Source organism: Citrus clementina, unplaced genomic scaffold (assembly GCF_000493195.1).
Source record: "Citrus clementina cultivar Clemenules unplaced genomic scaffold, Citrus_clementina_v1.0 scaffold_3, whole genome shotgun sequence".
NCBI lineage: Eukaryota > Viridiplantae > Streptophyta > Magnoliopsida > Sapindales > Rutaceae > Citrus > Citrus x clementina.
Genome location: NW_006262339.1, coordinates 31635796 through 31653183, shown reverse-complemented (window position 1 = coordinate 31653183; position 17388 = coordinate 31635796). Strand labels below are relative to the sequence as shown.

Here is a 17388-nt window from a genome sequence, read left to right as displayed (position 1 = left end):
ATATTAACATGATTAGACGAGGAAGGTTGTTTATGGCAAGCACCAATCAGAGGGTTTGCCAAGGTTCACGCATCTCAAATCAAGGTGCTCAAGCACAAAGGAAACCGATAACCAATTTAAATATGTACATATTAACCGCTGTAAAAACTTGATTGAGGTTAAGATTTTACAGATTGGATAGATTTCCCAGGTGAGGAGTAATTGAGCCCATAAATCCTGCTTGTGATAGATTAAGGTGTGTCAAATTTCTGATGGAACCAAGAAATCTAGGAATCTTAATTCATTCAAGATTGTTATAGCTTAAGTAAATCGAATGCTTTAAAGCAAGCAGAGAGAAGGATTTATCTTACTACCCAGTATTGACATCATATCATACAAAAAATTAACCAGCATCAGATCCGGCATCACCCATTCAAGAGCTTCCATTGCAGAAGCTAAATTTTGCTCATGGTTGATTTCATTTGCATTGTCCAAGCAGAAATTTTATATTAAAGGGAAATGGGTATGTGAGATTGTTATCAGTTTGGTGCAATAATTTACAGAATGCCCAAAACTTATGATAGTTAAAAGCTAATTCTGTTTTATGACAAATATATCAAGACGTTTCAGGAAAATATAAATTTCCCTTGAAAAAAAAATATTTACTTTGCTAATTGTTTCAAAATTTTTAAGAGATTTAATTATTGTTGGTCCCGTTAATTTATTATAGCCTTTGCTTGGCCAGAAACTCGTCCTTTATGACATTTATAAGACGCTTCAGGAAATTTAATTGGTCGTTGCATTGCATAAAAAATTCTAAAAGATTACTGGTTATTGGTCCCATTGTAGCCTCCTCCTACTGGCAGGCAAGCAATCTGAGTGTATATACCCCAAGGCCAATAAATTGAAATCAGGAAATTATTAGATTTTTAATGTTATTTCACCGTCTCTCCCTCGAAAAAAAAAAATGAATGATGTTCAAATCGTAAATCTCTTGCACCACTATAATAGATTTTAACACGTACCGTTTCTTTTGATTTCATACGTACACATGTAAATAGTTACCTTTCAGAATTCGGTGCGTCCAAATGTTGCTTCGCTTTTGCATAGAGATGTTTTTCGGTTGCCGAATTATAGGTTCCACTAGTATCTGCCTTGCTCTTGTTTTGATTTGTTTTGGAGTCTTTAAACTCCCCTTTTAATTGGGATGTTATTACTGTAGTTTTTCCTTTAATAAAGGTTTTATACTTTTATTAAAAAGAAAAAAAAAAGATACCATTTAGGATTATCACTATATAAATTTTTTTTTTAAAAGCAATGGCCTTATATCAAGTAGAAATTTTGTTCATAATCAGAAGATACAAAAAGTTGAGAAACAAGGTAAGATTGAAAAAAAAAAAAAATACATCAAGTTAATAGAAATGGTAGTTTGTACTTCCCATAATGTCATTGAAAATCAGTTGATGAATATTGGCAGGAGGAGAATCCCCGTGTAGCCCCGTATTCGCAAGAGTCAGCCACAAATTTTTTTTTTTTCTTGATGAATGTGAAAGGCATAGAAAACACAAATGATGGGAGGGGTTTCCGATGTAACTTACATTTTAGCCTTCTTAAATTTCTTAAATTGAGACAATGTTGTGGATGTTATCTAATTTAGGTACCGTTTGTTGTTTTGTTTGAAATCTTAATACATTTAAATAAATCTGAATTTTGAATAGAGCGAAATGTTTGAATCTGAATAATTTTTTTTTTGTCTAAATCGTTACAAATAAGTATTAAGTTGTTTTTTTAACTTAAAAAAATGAAAATCAGCATTTTTACATCTATACCCTTACAAATTATAAATGTTAATCAATTAATAACATCTCATAGAATATTAATAAGATAATATATTTTCATAATATAATCATGCTCAATTGAGTACAACCCTTTTAATATTTTAAATTAGTATATGTTAATTAATTTTATTGTTGTTTATGATGTTTTATATGAAAAATATAGATTAAAAATTATAAAGATAAATAATGCTAATTTGAAGAAAATAAAAAATAAAATTAATAATAGTCTACCACTATATTATCATAATTTATAGGGATGAGTAATAATGCTAATTATTAAACTTATTTAGGTATGAATGAAAATCAATTAATTAGATAGGGATATTTTTGAGAATATATTTTAGTGATGTTATTCAAACTTTTTAGATTAAGCAAAAAGATAAAAAAAAATTAGTTTAATAGCTTAACTTAATAAGTGAAATTTTTTATTAAATTAAAAAAACATTATTATGGATGCAGAAGGGAATCTGCCCTTGTATCTAAAATATTAAAAGGGTTAAGTGGGAGCTCATCCCTATTTTTGAGAATATATTTTACTGAAATTACAGAAACGACTTAAGTGGGAGCTTAAGAAGTCTAAACAAGAATTAGGCGGTTTCTGTAAACAATTCAATTATGACCCCTTTAAAACTTCTATTTCCAAATATTGTAATGGCGAGTGTTCTACTAAACCCCGCAGGAAACATTACAAATCAAAAAATTTTAGGAAACCCTTTCGTAATTTTAGAGAACTTCCTTATAAGAAACCTTCGAAACCTTATAAGAAACCCAAATTCTCTAAAAGAAAAGAATTTAGAGCCAAACCAAAGACCCCTTTCAATTACAAAGAAGCTATATGTCATAAATGTGGCATGAAAGGTCATACTGCAAATTATTGCAGGATGAACAAAAAGCTTCATAAACTTGACCTCGATGAAGAGATCCTTTCCAAATTAGGATAAGGATTCCGCTGAGGGCTGTAAATTCATACCTGTAGCCATTTTGACCAAACCAAAAATAGACCATAAGGTCTTAACCATGGATCCTCCGATCTGTAGAACATCATCCTTCTCTAGCTCCTCTTCCGGGAAGACTAGTGATTCAAAGCATGTTGTGAGTTCAGAAGAATTCATTATTGAGAACTTTGATAAAGCAATTGATTGTTGGGAACTTCCAAAAATTTCCAAGGAAAAGATTTACAAAACAAAAATGCTTGATCTTTTAAAGCATGATTATATTATAAAGACTGAAGAACGTGATATAACTCTTTCAGAGCCTTTTGAAACAATTTATTTGTTTTCGGAAAAATCTTTAAAGAAATTAAAAGAAAAGAATTTCAAATATATTCACATTGGTCTAATCCAAGTAGGAATAAAACATTTGACCAAAGAAGGCTTGGATACTTCTATCCTTGCTGTCCTTAGAGATGGGTGATTCATCTCTTTTGATGATTCTTTACTAAGTAGTATCGAATCTAGTCTATGTAAAGGTCCCATATCTTTTGATTGTTATCCAAATATAACAATTTCTCTTAAAGACAAAAATATTCTAAAGAGCATGATTTTACAAATCAAAACCCATAATTATCATATGATTAAGGGATCCATCCCAGTTGCATTAATTTTTAAAATTTCTTACAAAGCCATGATTTCTGCATTTAGCACACAGCATAAATACCAGTCGAAAAGAGATGAGACCCTTCTCTTGCAGACTGATTTGTCCAAAGCAAACACGGTCATTCCTAAATTAATCCAATGGAAGGATGTCAATCTTCCAGAGGAATGGATCCTTGAAGGAGCCGCTCCACCAGCGATTCCGAAACAACTTGAGCCCAATACAGAGTTGCAAAATGTGACTCAGTATTCCGATGGTAAAGTCAAACTATCATTCAGGAGATCTACCTCATCCAGATTTTCTGATAAAGCGTCGTGCTCAAGCATTCCTTCATTAGAAAGGAAATTTACAAAAATACCCTCTGTTATAAATCACCCTTTTCAGTCCATAAAAAGTCAACCGCGTTTAAAGAACTTAATTATTATTTGGTAAAGCAAAATTAAGTTGGTATATCGGCTGGAAACCCGAACGTGCGAGCTATTGATCTGTTCTAAGTCAGATCTGGGTCCAAAGGCAGATTCCCTTCTGCATCGATCTGGTTTAACAACGCCACGTACTAATTTAATAAATATAAAACTTGACCAACCGCGATCCAAAGCAAATCTACTTAATCTAAAGTTGATGAAGGAATGCTTGAGCTTTTTTATGAGCTTTTTGATTCAGATGACTCTGTATCTAGTAGTAGTGAATCTGAATCTGATTCATATTTAAAGAAAATCAATGTTTTGACTAAAGACCAAGAAACTTTTCTTGAACTTGTAAAGCATATTTCTGATCCAAATCTTCAAAAAGAATATCTTGATAAACTTTTGAAAATTTTGGATTTTAATAAAGCCGAGACTTCTAAAGTCCCAATTGTTAAAAAGAATTCTTATGATCTTACTCAAATTTTGGATAAAAAGAAAACTAAGAAGACGGTTCCTAATATCCAAGATCTTCAGAAAGAGATAAAAGAAATCAAATGTGAAATCAGAGATTTAAAAGAAAAACAAAAAAGTGATTCTGATACTATCCAACTTCTTTTACAAAAACAATTGCAGGATAATTCAGACAATGAATCTAATCCTGATGATGGTGATGATATTAAAGTAGAAAATATTGAGTCAGTACCCAATGATTTTCTATTTATTTTAAAGCAAATCACCACAAGAAAGTATTTGATTAAAGTCACTTTAATCTTTTCTGATGATTTTGCAATGGACGTCATTGCCCTTTTTGATACTGGCGCCGATTTAAATTGCATTAGAGAAGACATCGTCCCCAAAAGATTTCATGAAAAAACAAAAGAAAGACTTTCTGCCGCTAATAATTCAAAACTGAATGTCAGTTCCAAGGTTGAAGCCTCAATCCATAATAATGGCTTTACTGTGTTTGTACCCAAGCCTTTAGATGTATGTGTTGCTAGGCTTGCTAAAGAATTTAATAAAGACTTGGTAAATTGTAATTAGTTAAGTCATTAAGTAAAAAAAAAATGACCCCGTAGTTGATAAAACTTTTTGGATTAATACACAAAGTCTGGGTTCAAATCTCACTTATATAGTTATAGTAACATCTTTCTATAGTGTAATTGTATATTGGAATAACTTTCATGTAATCATAAAAGATTTTAATCCCAATTTGAGTAAGTTATACATAAGAATAAACTCTACATTATTATAAGTTTTCTAGGTCTTGTTTTAAGTAACTTGCATATAAATGGCAATAATTATTTCTATATTGTAAAAAATAATCTGCAATGTTACATTAAAAGTTTAACATGGAATAATTATTTTTAAAAATTGTTAGGAATAATCATTTATTCTTTAGAGTTATTATGAAATCTTTGAACTTGCGGGCCAATAATAACTCGCTAGTGTGGACATCTTCTTATTAAAGTCAAAATATTTCTGACTTCTTAAGCATGTTTAGAGCTTTATGCCATAAAACTTTTTTGTATTTCCATGCTATCATACTCGGGATCATCTCCTTTTGCTTCTTATCCGCCATCGGGACGCGCGCCAGACCCGTCACACCTACGCGACCATGATGCTCATGGCGGGCGTCACAGATACAATATCTATTCGATTAGCATAGTGAAGTTGTCGAATCTGATCTCCTAATTCTACAGTAACTTTTTGATTCTCCTTATCCACTTCACTTGAAATAGAGAAGGTCTATTAATTAATTATTAATTGTATTTACCTTAATATTTCTTGCATTAAACATAACTAAGTCAAAATAAAAATTTTTATAACTAAAATTCTACTAAAATATAATCTCCTTGTAATAAAATTAGATTGGTTACAACATTATAACTATAAAGAGATTTTACTGTCTAACAATATGCTTAAGTTTATTTAAAAAAAAAAATAAGGAAGATCATTAATATCACAAGCATTTATTTATTTTCCGGTAAACAAGCATTTCATAAAGAATAAATGAGTTTTGCGTATATGATACGTTTGATGAAGTCAAGCAAAGACCATCTCCAGTCTTTTTTTTGTCTTCGTCTACGTTTACTTGGAAAAAATGACGCAAAATCATTATTTTCTTATTCACCACATGTCAATGTCCTAGACGACGAATTTCGATTGAGAGCGCAAACTTAATTCAACGAAAAGATTTTTTTTTTTTTTTTTTTGGTATTTAGAATATTAGAATTTAGAAAATTGAAACTTCAAAAATCTCTCATTGAAAGTCATGAAACAAAGCAATAGGTCATGGTGACTTTTCCTTGTGAGTTGAGTGGAAATTTTATTCATGAATCATGCCGTATAAGCATCGGCGGACCCAGCCAAGACTCAAGCCTTCTGGCCTCTGGGCTATTGATTTTTTTAAAAATGTATCTTAAGTCTTTTTTTAAAAAATTAAATATATTTTTTTATAACAAAAAATTTATAGTTTAGTAGTAAGAGTGTTATTATGGTTTTGGAGTCTTGATTCAAATTCCTATAGCTATATTATTTTATTTTTTAAAATATGTTGTGGAAACTATTTAGAAAAAAGAATACTTTCATGCATATAAAATAAATAATTTATTATAATTATTATTTAAATTTTTTAAAAAAATAATGAAATTTGAGTCATTAGAACTTAAAACGTGTTCAAATGAATATTTAGGTGGAGCACTCCAAATTAAATATTTTTTTTAATTAAACCCCCAATTTATTTGTCTAGATCCGCCAGCGCGTATAAGTAAAGACAGTCAAGATAATGGGCAAACGAGTTATGGAGAGCATTTCAGAGTGCTTGATACAGTGCACACGTGAACAAAAGAATATTGTTACCTGCACAGCAGTGAAAGCAGCCATGAGTAGTATTAGTTCTTTTGTTTATGTTCTTCTGTTTCTCGAATTACTTGCCGGAAGCACTTGTGTTGTCCACGGTCTTCAGAGCCACCCGAGAAATACGCTCAAAGATTATGCATCTGCTGCTGAATTTGAAGCGTCTGATGGGCCAAAGTTGTTAGGTAAAATATATAGTTTCTTATTTCCTTCATTCTTTTAAGAGTTTCGTTTGTTTAATTTGAGCTTTTAGTAATAGTATTTTGAAGGGATCATTCGGCTTGTTTCATTCCGCTAGTTAGTTGATTATTTTGAGATTTTATTTATTTCTTGTTTCATTAACTTTGAAGCCCAGAATTCATATTTGAATTGAAGTCTATAGAGCATATGTAGGTCCAGCTATATAAAATTTTCAGTTTTCAAACTTTTGTGTGAATTATGAGCTTTTTGTTATTTTTTATAATCTGAAACCAATAGAATATAACCATCTGGATACGCAGAGGCGGATGCAGCACATGACTAGTGGGGGCTTGAGCCCCCACTGGCCAAAAAAAAAAATTAAAAATAAAAGATTTTTTTTTAATTTTTTAATTAACCCCATTAAATTTATTAAAATAATCACTATAAAATGTAAAACCCATAAAATTTAAACTTTGACTTTAAAAAAATATAAAAATATATATTTTAATTAAAAATAATGATAGCCCACTACTCAAAATATTTTATATTCTAAAAATATAGTTAATTCTTCTAATTTATATAATAATAGTAGAACGAACATTTTCAGTAATAAAACTCATGAATGATAATCTTTGGAATCAGATGAGATAAGTGATAATTTGGTTGTCTATATAAGAAACAATAAATTTAATAATATTGATAATAAGTCTATTGCATAACATTTTTAAAATATAAAAATGCGTAGAGACTAATTATAAATATTTTATATATTCAAAATTTTAATTTTTTATATTTTATTATTATCTAATTTAGCCCCCGGTAAATTATTTTTTTAGATCCGCCATTATGGATACGGACATATTTTCAGTCATTGTAAAATTTTTTTTTCACTTGATATTCTTTATTTAAACATTTATCTTTTATACGATTGTTGGGTCTTTACCTATCAGCTTTAAGTTTTTGGATCAATCGATTTCTCTAATAGTTTGCAATATTTTGGGCAGTGGGCAGTCGGCATCAGTATTATATAGCTTAGTCAATTAACTGCGCATATTTTATCAATCATCCGAAAATTTGTTTTGTAGGCAATAAGAAACTTCCATGGAAGAATCTTGAATATCTTGACCTTCGGTCCAACTTGCTTCAAGGACCGGTTCCAATTCCATCATCTAATATGAGAGTCTTTTTTATCTCAAACAATAAGTTCATTGGAGAGATACCTCGTTTGATCTGCAACACAAGCACCATTGAAATTCTTGATCTATCTAACAACAGCTTGAGTGGCACCATTCCAGAGTGCATTGGAAACTTTAGCAAAAGTCTGCGAGTGTTGGATTTGAGGAAGAATAGATTCCATGGCACAATTCCTGAAACATTTCCAAAGGGCAATAATTTGACGACTCTTAACTTCAATGGCAATGAACTTGTAGGTTCAGTCCCAAGATCTTTGCTCAATTGTGCTAATCTTCAAGTTCTTGATCTCGGCAACAACAAGATGAAGGATACGTTCCCACATTGGCTAGGAACACTTCGGGAGCTTCAGGTTCTTATTCTACGTTCGAATAAGTTTTACGGTCATTTAAGGGATTATGAGGCTGATTATTATTTCTCTAAGTTGAGAATCCTTGATCTCTCGAACAACAACTTTACTGGCTCTCTTCCAGCAATGTTCTTTAAAAATATGAAAGCCATGACGGATATTGGTGAAGTAGCAGATGAAAACAAGTCGAAGTACATGGGGAAAACTTACTATGAAGATTCTGTGACGCTGATAATAAAGCGGTAGGAGGTGAAACTAATGAAGATTCTTACTATTTTCACTACCATTGATCTTTCAAAGAACAGCTTTCACGGAGAAATTCCTGAACTAATGGGGAAGCTTCATTCACTCCGGCTCCTGAATCTTTCTCAAAACATTCTATCAGGCAACATCCCTTCATCATTGGGAGATTTGACGGATCTAGAGTCCTTAGACCTCTCTTCGAACGTGCTTGATGGGGTAATTCCAAGGGAGTTAACAAGACTGACATTTCTGGCAGTTCTGAACCTTTCGCGAAACAAACTCGAGGGACGTATACCTGAAGGCAACCAATTTGCTACCTTTTCGAGTGATTCGTATGGTGGAAACTTGGGATTATGCGGATTTCCACTGTCGAAAAATTGCAGCAATGATGAGCCGCCGCAATCATCCTCGGTGTTAGAAGATGATTCAGAGTCTGAAACTGGATTTGGTTGGAAAGTTGTGTTGATGGGTTACGTATGCGGAACTGTGTTTGGAATGATCTTGGGATACATTTTACTTTCCACTGGAAACCCTCAATGGATTATGGGCATAGTTGATGGAAAAAACCATAGAAAGGTGAGAAGACAGAATAAGAAACTTGAAGGCAGACGAAATTAATTCAGTGTAGGCAAATGCAAGTAGTACAAAGCCATTCTATAATTTTGTCAAAAGTGTAGTGCAAGTTACAAATTGATATCTTGGAAATGCATGCTTCTTTAAAAAATATGTCGGAGAGACTCTGTTCCTCCTGGGTTTCTCTGTTTTCATCATCCTCCATTACGAACTTCAAGCATCCTACTCTCATCAAGTTACACGCTCTAGTTGTTAACAGTAAATTTTATGTCAAGGTTTAAATGAAATGAAGTTAGTCGATTAATATGTCAAGGTTTAAATGAAATGAAGTTAGTCGATTAATCCCTGAATTTCAACAGCTTTGATTACTCTCAAATGTCTTCAGGTTTCAGCCTTCTCCCTAATTCGATGGTTAGCTTCCATTTGAAATCTCCCGTTTGTCCAAACTAGTTTCATTTTGACATCTCTCACAATTCTTGACACTTCAAACAATACATTTGGAAGCGTTGGTCCTCAATCCAACTGAGTTAAAGCAACTTTTTCTTGATGAAGTAGACATAGTCTTCTGATTTTGTAATACTTAGTTCCTTGATGAATCCATCTTCTTCCATGACATGTCAAAGTATCTCATTGTTATTTGGATGGGAATAACATGAAACTGTTGGCATTTGATGTAACTATCTGCAAACTGTCTGACAGGAAGGTATAAAAACAAACCCAAGATAAGCTTCATACGATACAGCAAAGTTCGTTACAACAATAACATAGTTTGTTACAATAACATCACTTGCTATATTTCCAACAACTTACAACTGGCAACCTTCTCAGAATTACTGATCGAAGTTAGGTAAAGATGTAAACCTCATCGTATCCCTTCCTGCAGTGAAGACAATATACATAACAATCAAGTCAAGAAATTCACGTGGAATATGGATGTTGAACTAGTGCTGAGAAAAGACACTATTGGCTTACCCAGCCTTCCCGCAGTAGGTGGGACTGTAATTGTAAATGAGGTTGTCAAGTACTTTTCGAGCAGGTGGCCTGTTTGATGACTTCCTAGCCTCGCTGCAGCAAAGATGTAGAGTTTGATATTATTAGCCTCAGTCTCTTTAATTATTTTACTGTTTGAGTACATTCAAAAGTAGAGGCCTAATTTGAATTTCTTTTACTGAACAGATAACCCCATAATTAACCACGTGGTGTTCCTAATCAGTTTTGGTCATCAAAGTGATATGAACACAACTATTAATGTAATTTACTATAAATTCGTTTGCATATTCAATTGTCCATATATGTAAGTATGCTAATGGTATTTGTTAACAAGACAAGATTATTAAATAACCAAAGCGAATGACAATATATTATTATTTATTTCTATTTTTCCTTCATATATATTAATAAAATATGGCATTAAGAAAAGAAAATAATAGAAGAACTATCAATGAAATTCCAGCACTTGCTTAACAATGAAATTCGTAACATAAACAATCATGCAGGTAACAAGAACTGACCTTATAAAAAAGTTTGCAGCTTGTTGAGTCACCCGAATGGCATCCTCTGTGTGTGGAATTGCTTTTGGCCCCCATTCAAAAGCATTTTTCTGCAGCATATTTGGTCAGTCTTTTCCTCTAAACAGAATCAGTTGCATTACTAAGAAATTTGTTTAGGAAATACCTGACTTGGAGAAACACGATGAATACAAAAAAATATTTTCTCATAGAACCACACAGAAACAGAGCTTGACCAGAAAGATGTAACACTTGACATGAATACCAAATAAAAAAATGTAGCTTGGCCTGAAATCAAATAATCTTGAGAGAAGTAAATAGTGTTGCCAGACAGCTTGTCCACAACATCACAAACATCTAGAGTTTAGCACACAAATGTTGCTCAAAAGGTTTGATTAACCAGATCAGTCTGCCATATTAAGCTTATCGATTTTGTAAATGAGGTGCAGCTAAAATCACTGTTAAGAGCATTGAAGTTAATACCTCTGGATGCCATTGGAAGGCGGTCACAGGATAGTTATAAGCTTGCACTGTCGAGACATAGACCTGATAATCATTAATAACAGAAGTTAGAATTGATAACACTGGATAAATTGCCATTAAAATATCAAGCATTCAGGCATATATCCTGAGTCTGTGTTTATATATAAAATAAATTCAACAAAGGAATATTTACTTTTGCACCTTATTATATTCATCCATGCTTGTTGTCAAGATCTTAAAAAACTTAGCTAGCTCCTGGTTTGCTTGCATTCTTTCAGGTGAAATGCCATACTGTTGTAATGGTACAACACATAAAATTTCAGATCAACCAAATTATTTACTCAATCATCCGTAATAATTTAATAAATCTAAACATTTTTAGAGTCCATTGTCTCCCAAAATTGAAGTGCACTGATCTAAGGAATCAATTGTACAAGAAGTCCATATCAATGGAATTCTTCCATGAATCAAAGAGGCTCACGACAAAGCAGGATTACCAAAAAAGCCCGCTTATTAGACCCAACACTTCCATTGAGCTAGATATTCATGAGTGACTAGCATTATTACAGAAGATGAGGGAAATTAAAACTGAGAATTGAATCTAACAATAAAAAGATGGTTGTTTTAGAACATAAAGTTTAACATATTTTTAAGAAATTGAATCTAGGTACACAAATGAAAAGCAAGTTAACCATACATGAAGCACAATTTTCTTACATGGTGGTTTTGCATAACCAGGCAATCCGTACTCAACTTCTTAAGCAGCTCCGGGGGAAATCTGCAAAATGCGCACGACTATCACGTTGCGAAATCATGTCATTCTGGAAGCTTATTACCAGAAGAAAATAAAACAATCTGGATTAAGCTGCAAAAAATGTTAAAGACAGCTTGGAATCTTTTTCCTACTCATGACAAGACTGTCCAGAAACTTTTGAATCTTGTGTACGGGTTCATTATCAATATTGAGTCAAAGTGTTTGAAAATCAAAAAATGGTAAGCATGCTCAGAAAGTTAGATGTGAAGAGGCTCCTAGCATCATTAATTGTAACAACATTAAAATCAATTAAAGACCAATGAAAACTATGTACCTTTGGAACAATGTTCCTTCAATATTAATGTTTTTGACAAATTGGAGGGTAGATGCCTGATTTGCTCCATCAAATGTTTCCAGAATGTTTCTGTCCTATTGTTGAGGAAGAGAAAAAAGTAAAAATAAAAATAATGAACAGCAAAAGCAATCAGCATTGCCGGAAAGAGTACCATCATATTATAATAGTTGTAAGCAGTAAAAGACATTTTTCTAACGCAAGAGACAAACTAAAAGCATACAGTAAAGCCATAAGAAGCACACACACTAATATGCATACAAAATCCAAATTGAAATTGAACAGCAGGATATTAATCAAGAGACGAACAAAACATGTTTCAAGGCTAAAATGAGCACAAGTTAATCAGACACAAAATTGGAAAGCTATGCCAACCAACCAGAAAATCAAAACGGGTTAAGGGTGAGAAATTACCTCGCTAACGATCATTGATAAAAGTTCAAAGCCTAAGCAAATGGCATATACTGGAAAATGATCGCCCGCATCATTCTTCTCTAAAATTTTCTGCAAAATCGGAGAAAATAAGAAGCTTGTACTAAGTACGAAATTTCAAGACACATAAGAAAATACACCATTAACGTGCTTGACACAAAAATGCTAACACGCATGCTTCTGCACACTTGAAAAAATGTACACATTCATGCTTCTGCCACATAAATCATGCATTACTCTCTAATAAATATAACAACATTTAATATAATTTACCTTGAAAATTTTTTCAACAATATCGTAGTACAAACCGTTTTTAGCCCAACCGCCAGGATACAGTATACCGTTCACCAATTCAAGCTTCTGCAACACGCAACACAATACAACATAACGCAACAGATTAACTCAACTAATTAACGACAATTAATAACAAATTTAAGAAGACAAAACATTAAATTATATAATTATTTTTTCATTTACCTCAAAAAGAATCTCTTCAGGTTCATTGAAAATGAGAGGGATGACACGAGCGCCTCCTGATTCAACGAACTTCACGTACGACGCGGCGATATAAGACGCGTTGGTGGCGTTACTCAGCCTCCCCGAAGCGCCGTCGCCCGGATGACTTAGAATACCGATTACCGGCCGGTAATTCAAACTCGGATCGGGAGCAGGACAATGAGCAGAGAAGGTAGTACTCACTGAGTCAGCATTGTGCTGTTGACTCGGTAGAAGAATCGTCGATGACTCGGCTTCAGCGAAAGAAAGTTCGTTGAATAGGCACAGGAGAATCGGAATCCATAGGCAGTTCCGCGGCTTCCGCCTGGTGGGAGACGAGGGCATTTTGGGAAAAATACTTGGTGTAAAGCAAACGTAGTTGAGGATAGATGGGTAAAAGAGCTGCTGTGCCGGTAGCTTCATAGAGACATAGAGTGACGAGCTTGCACAGCGCACCAAAATGGTCAGACGTGTGAACCATGTGATAAAATATTTTTAGGGAGCTGCTAACTTACAGCCGGCTGTAAGTTACAGCACACACAAATTATGCGGGACCCATCATTTATTACTGTTCACGCATAATTTTGTCATTTTGTGTGTGCTTCACAGCAGCTGTAAGTTAGTGTTTGCCATATTTTTAATCCATTTTCACTACTTACATTAAAAAAAAAAACAAAAAAAAAATTTGCATTCATAGATTTACTGAAATGGCCAATACATTTAACCAATTTAATTTTTCGTCTACTGCTATTAACACAAGTGAGTAGTACCTTAGAAATTTTTAGCCAGTTCTATGAAATTTAAAAAAAAATATTTTTTATTTTAGCTTTGTCTTTTCTTTATTAAATTTATGATGATAAATGCTTTTTCACGTAAGGTTGAACAAAATTTTATAAGAAATGACTATATCTGTTATGTTTAAAGTCTAATAGATTCATAATAAATATAATGATCGATTTATATACAATTCACTTGACCATAAAAAATTAATAAACTATTATAATTCACTCAAGATTTGAATTTGTATAATAATGATTACGTTTTTTTTAACATATAATAGATATATATTTGATAGCACTATTTTCATAAATAATTTTTACTAAACAATAAAACTATAATTGTAGTTAAAATGTTAATATAACAAAATTAATATAAGATTAATTGGTTTGAACTCCTTAATTAAAAATTAAACTTTTAAATAATTACAAAAAAAATTAGAACGCATGCATGTTTTGAAAAAAATAATTATCTATTCATGTATTACATGTATAATCACACCACAAGCCACAGTGAAGTCCTATCATATATAATAATATTTGTTTGAATAAAAAAAAATGAAACTACTTTTAATAGGAGAATACTAATTAAAGAGCTGTACTTATTAATAAGGGATATTACTAAATACTCACTAGAAATTTTATGATTTATCAATTCACCGTAAAAGTTTTTTGACAATTATATCTTGTAACCAAATGTTTTGACTGTTATAATTTTACCACTAAAATCTTAACATTTGCTGAGATTACAAAAGTACTTTAGAAATTTCAAGCTGAAGTTATTTTTTTATTTTCTTAATTCTTTTACAAACTTTTATCTTTTTCCCTACACATCTGATTTATGAGCTATTTTTGGTTTTTTTTTATTTCAGTTATTAGAATTTTATTATATTAAAGTATTCCAAAATAGAATTCTAGATTTTTTTAATAGACTAACGGTAATTGAAAAGTTTTATGTATCTATAAACAAAATAGTTCATGATATTATTTTCACTTGTACAAATAAATTTTGTCATGTTAAGCTCAATTATAATTAAACCCCCAAAATAATTCATATAATTTATATTACTATATTTAATTGATTTAATTATAATTGGGCTAATATGGTGAAATTTGTTTGTACAAGTGAAAAAAAAATCATAAATTAGTTTGTTTACGGATGCAAAAAAAAAATTAATTACTATCACTTTCTTAGAAAACTTAAAATTCTATTATGGGAATATTTCAATATAATAAAATTTTACTAAATAAAATAAGGAAAATAAAAAAAGACCCTAAATCGGATGTTTAGAAAAGAAAATCAAAATTTGAAAAAGAACTATAACAATGGGAAAATAATGTCATTTTAAAATTTCTTAAATACTAATGTGATTTCAATAAATTTTTAACATTGTTAAAATTTTAGTGAAATGATAATAACAAAAATATTAGACGGTAAAATATATTTATCAAAAAAATATTAAAGATAAATCGATATGTAAAAAAAATTTTAGTGAATATTTGATAATATCTCTATTAAGAAACATATCATTCAGTTCATTTAGACCTTGTGAATTCCTCTTGCATTCATATATTTCCCATTAAGACTTTTAAGGATTGAAAAGAAATACAAAGAGAGTTTAAAAAAACATAGAAATAATACACGCAAAACAGAAAAAAGAGGGAGTGATGAGAAAATTTAACTTGGAATTGAGGCTTGATTCTCTTTATGAGAGAGTGTCAGATGAACCTAAAAGATAATATTAAAAAAAGAATGAAAAATTAGAAAAGAAAATCCGAAAAGTTGGTTAAGAGAATGAGATATGAGGACGAAAGATGAATAATGGCAAAGAGATATCAGAGAAAGTAGAAAGAGAAACGCTAAGGAGATGATAGAGGAAAAAGTAGGTGGGACCAAGAAAAAAGTAGATAAAAGTACAATTATTACATGTTGAGAAATGTCTGGAATTTGTTTCAGAAATTATTTTATAATTTATTTTGTGGAATAACCAAAACATGCTAAACTTGTTTTGTAATTGGGTTCGATTATGTTGAAATTTCACTATGATAAAATATTTATTTATAATTATAATTATAATTATATAATTAAAATTATAATAAATTTTTTATTATTTATTACTTTATGTGTATAGATGAGATTCATACTCTATTATTAGAGGACCGAACAGCCCGAAGAATAATAAATCTATTCTAACATAACCATAAATTTTATAATTTATTACTATAAAGTGAGCTCCGCTTTTGTATTTCACAATACATGGCGTTGAAAAATGTCCGCTGAACATATATCACATTGAAAAACAAATATTAGAGGACCGAACAGCCCGAAGAATCTATATCTAGTCGATCACACAGTGTTGAATCACTAATTTGGCATAAGACTATCTTGCATTATATGTAACATAAAAAGTACACCTACCAATTTAAAACAATTTCAGAACTAAGCCATACTTAAATCTATTTGTAGCAATATTCTTATATTAATGTATGTAACAGAGCATTACCCCACTAATTTGCAACACAAACTCGTCTGCGAATTAAGGGTCAGAATAAGCCACATCAGCCCCTACTTCACAAAGTAATTTTACATTTTTAAAATTTTAAAAGAATTTGCAGGCTGCTACGAAACGATGCCACGAGACAGGATGGTGACTGACTAGGAAAGCAAAAATGCTTCATATTACATAACATATGTTGGGTAATTTTTAAAAACCTCCCTTGAGGTTTGGGCTTGTTGTAAGTAGATAGCGAGAATCTGTTTATTTATAAAAAACTCTCTATCGTCAGTTAATTTTAACATTGATCGTTAGTTGACTGTGCAAAGACAATATTACCCTTAACAATAGTTTGTAAACTGACATAACTAAAAAAAAAACTAAAATTGTTGGCGCGAAAAGCACAAACCCTATTTTTTGACAATTTTATCCTTGTTAATTCCAAAGATTTACAATATCATAAGTAAAGATTATGACTATTTCATTTTTAAGTTTTTAATTTTATCTTTCTTGTAGTAACTTTAAGGAAATATCAATAATTTAAAGAGGATTTTTCAAATTTTTAATTTTATCTTTTTTGTAGGAACTTTAAGAAAATATCAATAATTTAAAGAGGGTAAAATAGCCAACAATTTTGGTTTTTTTTTAGTTATTTCCGTCTACAAATTATTATTAAGGGTAATATTGTCTTTGCACAGTCAACTAACGGTCAATGTTAAAATTAACTTATGGTAGGAGATTTTTTACAAATAAACCAATTCTCGCCATCTACTTGCAACAAACCCAAACCTCAGGGGAGGTTTTTACCCAACAAATGTTATAAACGAGCCGCAAATGAGATTCTGCAAGCATGATCTTTGGAGATCGTGCCGTTGCTTCTGTCG

General features: G+C 31.4%; 3 protein-coding genes across 5 annotated transcripts; 2 read left to right on the top strand and 1 right to left on the bottom strand.

Annotated features, from left to right (window-relative positions):
* The first annotated feature begins 6602 nt into the window (after positions 1 to 6602).
* LOC112099862 (receptor-like protein Cf-9 homolog) lies at positions 6603 to 8639 on the top strand. The gene is made up of 2 exons (XM_024187367.1): positions 6603 to 6858; positions 7939 to 8639. Exons 1-2 carry the CDS (start codon positions 6603 to 6605, stop codon positions 8637 to 8639), a joined length of 957 nt encoding a protein of 318 aa, XP_024043135.1.
* Positions 8640 to 8641: 2 nt separating this feature from the next.
* Positions 8642 to 9736, top strand: LOC18049947 (receptor-like protein 9DC3). The gene is made up of 2 exons (XM_024188261.1): positions 8642 to 9484; positions 9523 to 9736. The coding sequence occupies exon 1, from the start codon at positions 8652 to 8654 to the stop codon at positions 9252 to 9254; it is 603 nt and encodes a 200-aa protein (XP_024044029.1). The 5' UTR covers positions 8642 to 8651; the 3' UTR covers positions 9255 to 9484; positions 9523 to 9736.
* Positions 9737 to 9824: 88 nt separating this feature from the next.
* Positions 9825 to 13700, bottom strand: LOC18049945 (gamma-glutamyl hydrolase 2). Of its 3 annotated transcripts, none has more exons than XM_006442341.2 (11): positions 13216 to 13700; positions 13012 to 13098; positions 12721 to 12810; positions 12289 to 12383; positions 11918 to 11978; positions 11402 to 11491; positions 11201 to 11263; positions 10721 to 10809; positions 10182 to 10274; positions 10020 to 10086; positions 9825 to 9901 (listed from the first exon to the last, which is right to left on the bottom strand). In XM_006442341.2, the coding sequence occupies exons 1-10, from the start codon at positions 13654 to 13656 to the stop codon at positions 10053 to 10055; spliced, it is 1143 nt and encodes a 380-aa protein (XP_006442404.1). In that variant the 5' UTR covers positions 13657 to 13700; the 3' UTR covers positions 9825 to 9901; positions 10020 to 10052. The 3 variants fall into 3 exon arrangements, with proteins under 3 accessions (XP_006442404.1, XP_024044028.1, XP_006442407.1); XM_024188260.1 differs by having other exon boundaries at positions 9825 to 9897; XM_006442344.2 differs by having other exon boundaries at positions 9858 to 10086.
* Positions 13701 to 17388: the final 3688 nt, after the last annotated feature.

What these genes read in the sequence shown, in the direction of transcription:
- LOC112099862 (XM_024187367.1), top strand. Translation starts at nt 6,603, where the DNA reads ATGGGCAAACGAGTTATGGAGAGCATTTCAGAGTGCTTGATACAGTGC. An exon ending in TGATGGGCCAAAGTTGTTAG is followed by an intron (nt 6,859 to 7,938) that starts GTAAAATATATA and finishes TTTGTTTTGTAG; the next exon opens with GCAATAAGAAACTTCCATGG.
- LOC18049947 (XM_024188261.1), top strand. Translation starts at nt 8,652, where the DNA reads ATGAAGATTCTTACTATTTTCACTACCATTGATCTTTCAAAGAACAGC.
- LOC18049945 (XM_006442341.2), bottom strand. Translation starts at nt 13,656, where the DNA reads ATGAAGCTACCGGCACAGCAGCTCTTTTACCCATCTATCCTCAACTAC. An exon ending in TATCAATGATCGTTAGCGAG is followed by an intron (nt 12,384 to 12,720) that starts GTAATTTCTCAC and finishes CCTCAACAATAG; the next exon opens with GACAGAAACATTCTGGAAAC. An exon ending in CCTTCCAATGGCATCCAGAG is followed by an intron (nt 10,810 to 11,200) that starts GTATTAACTTCA and finishes AATATGCTGCAG; the next exon opens with AAAAATGCTTTTGAATGGGG.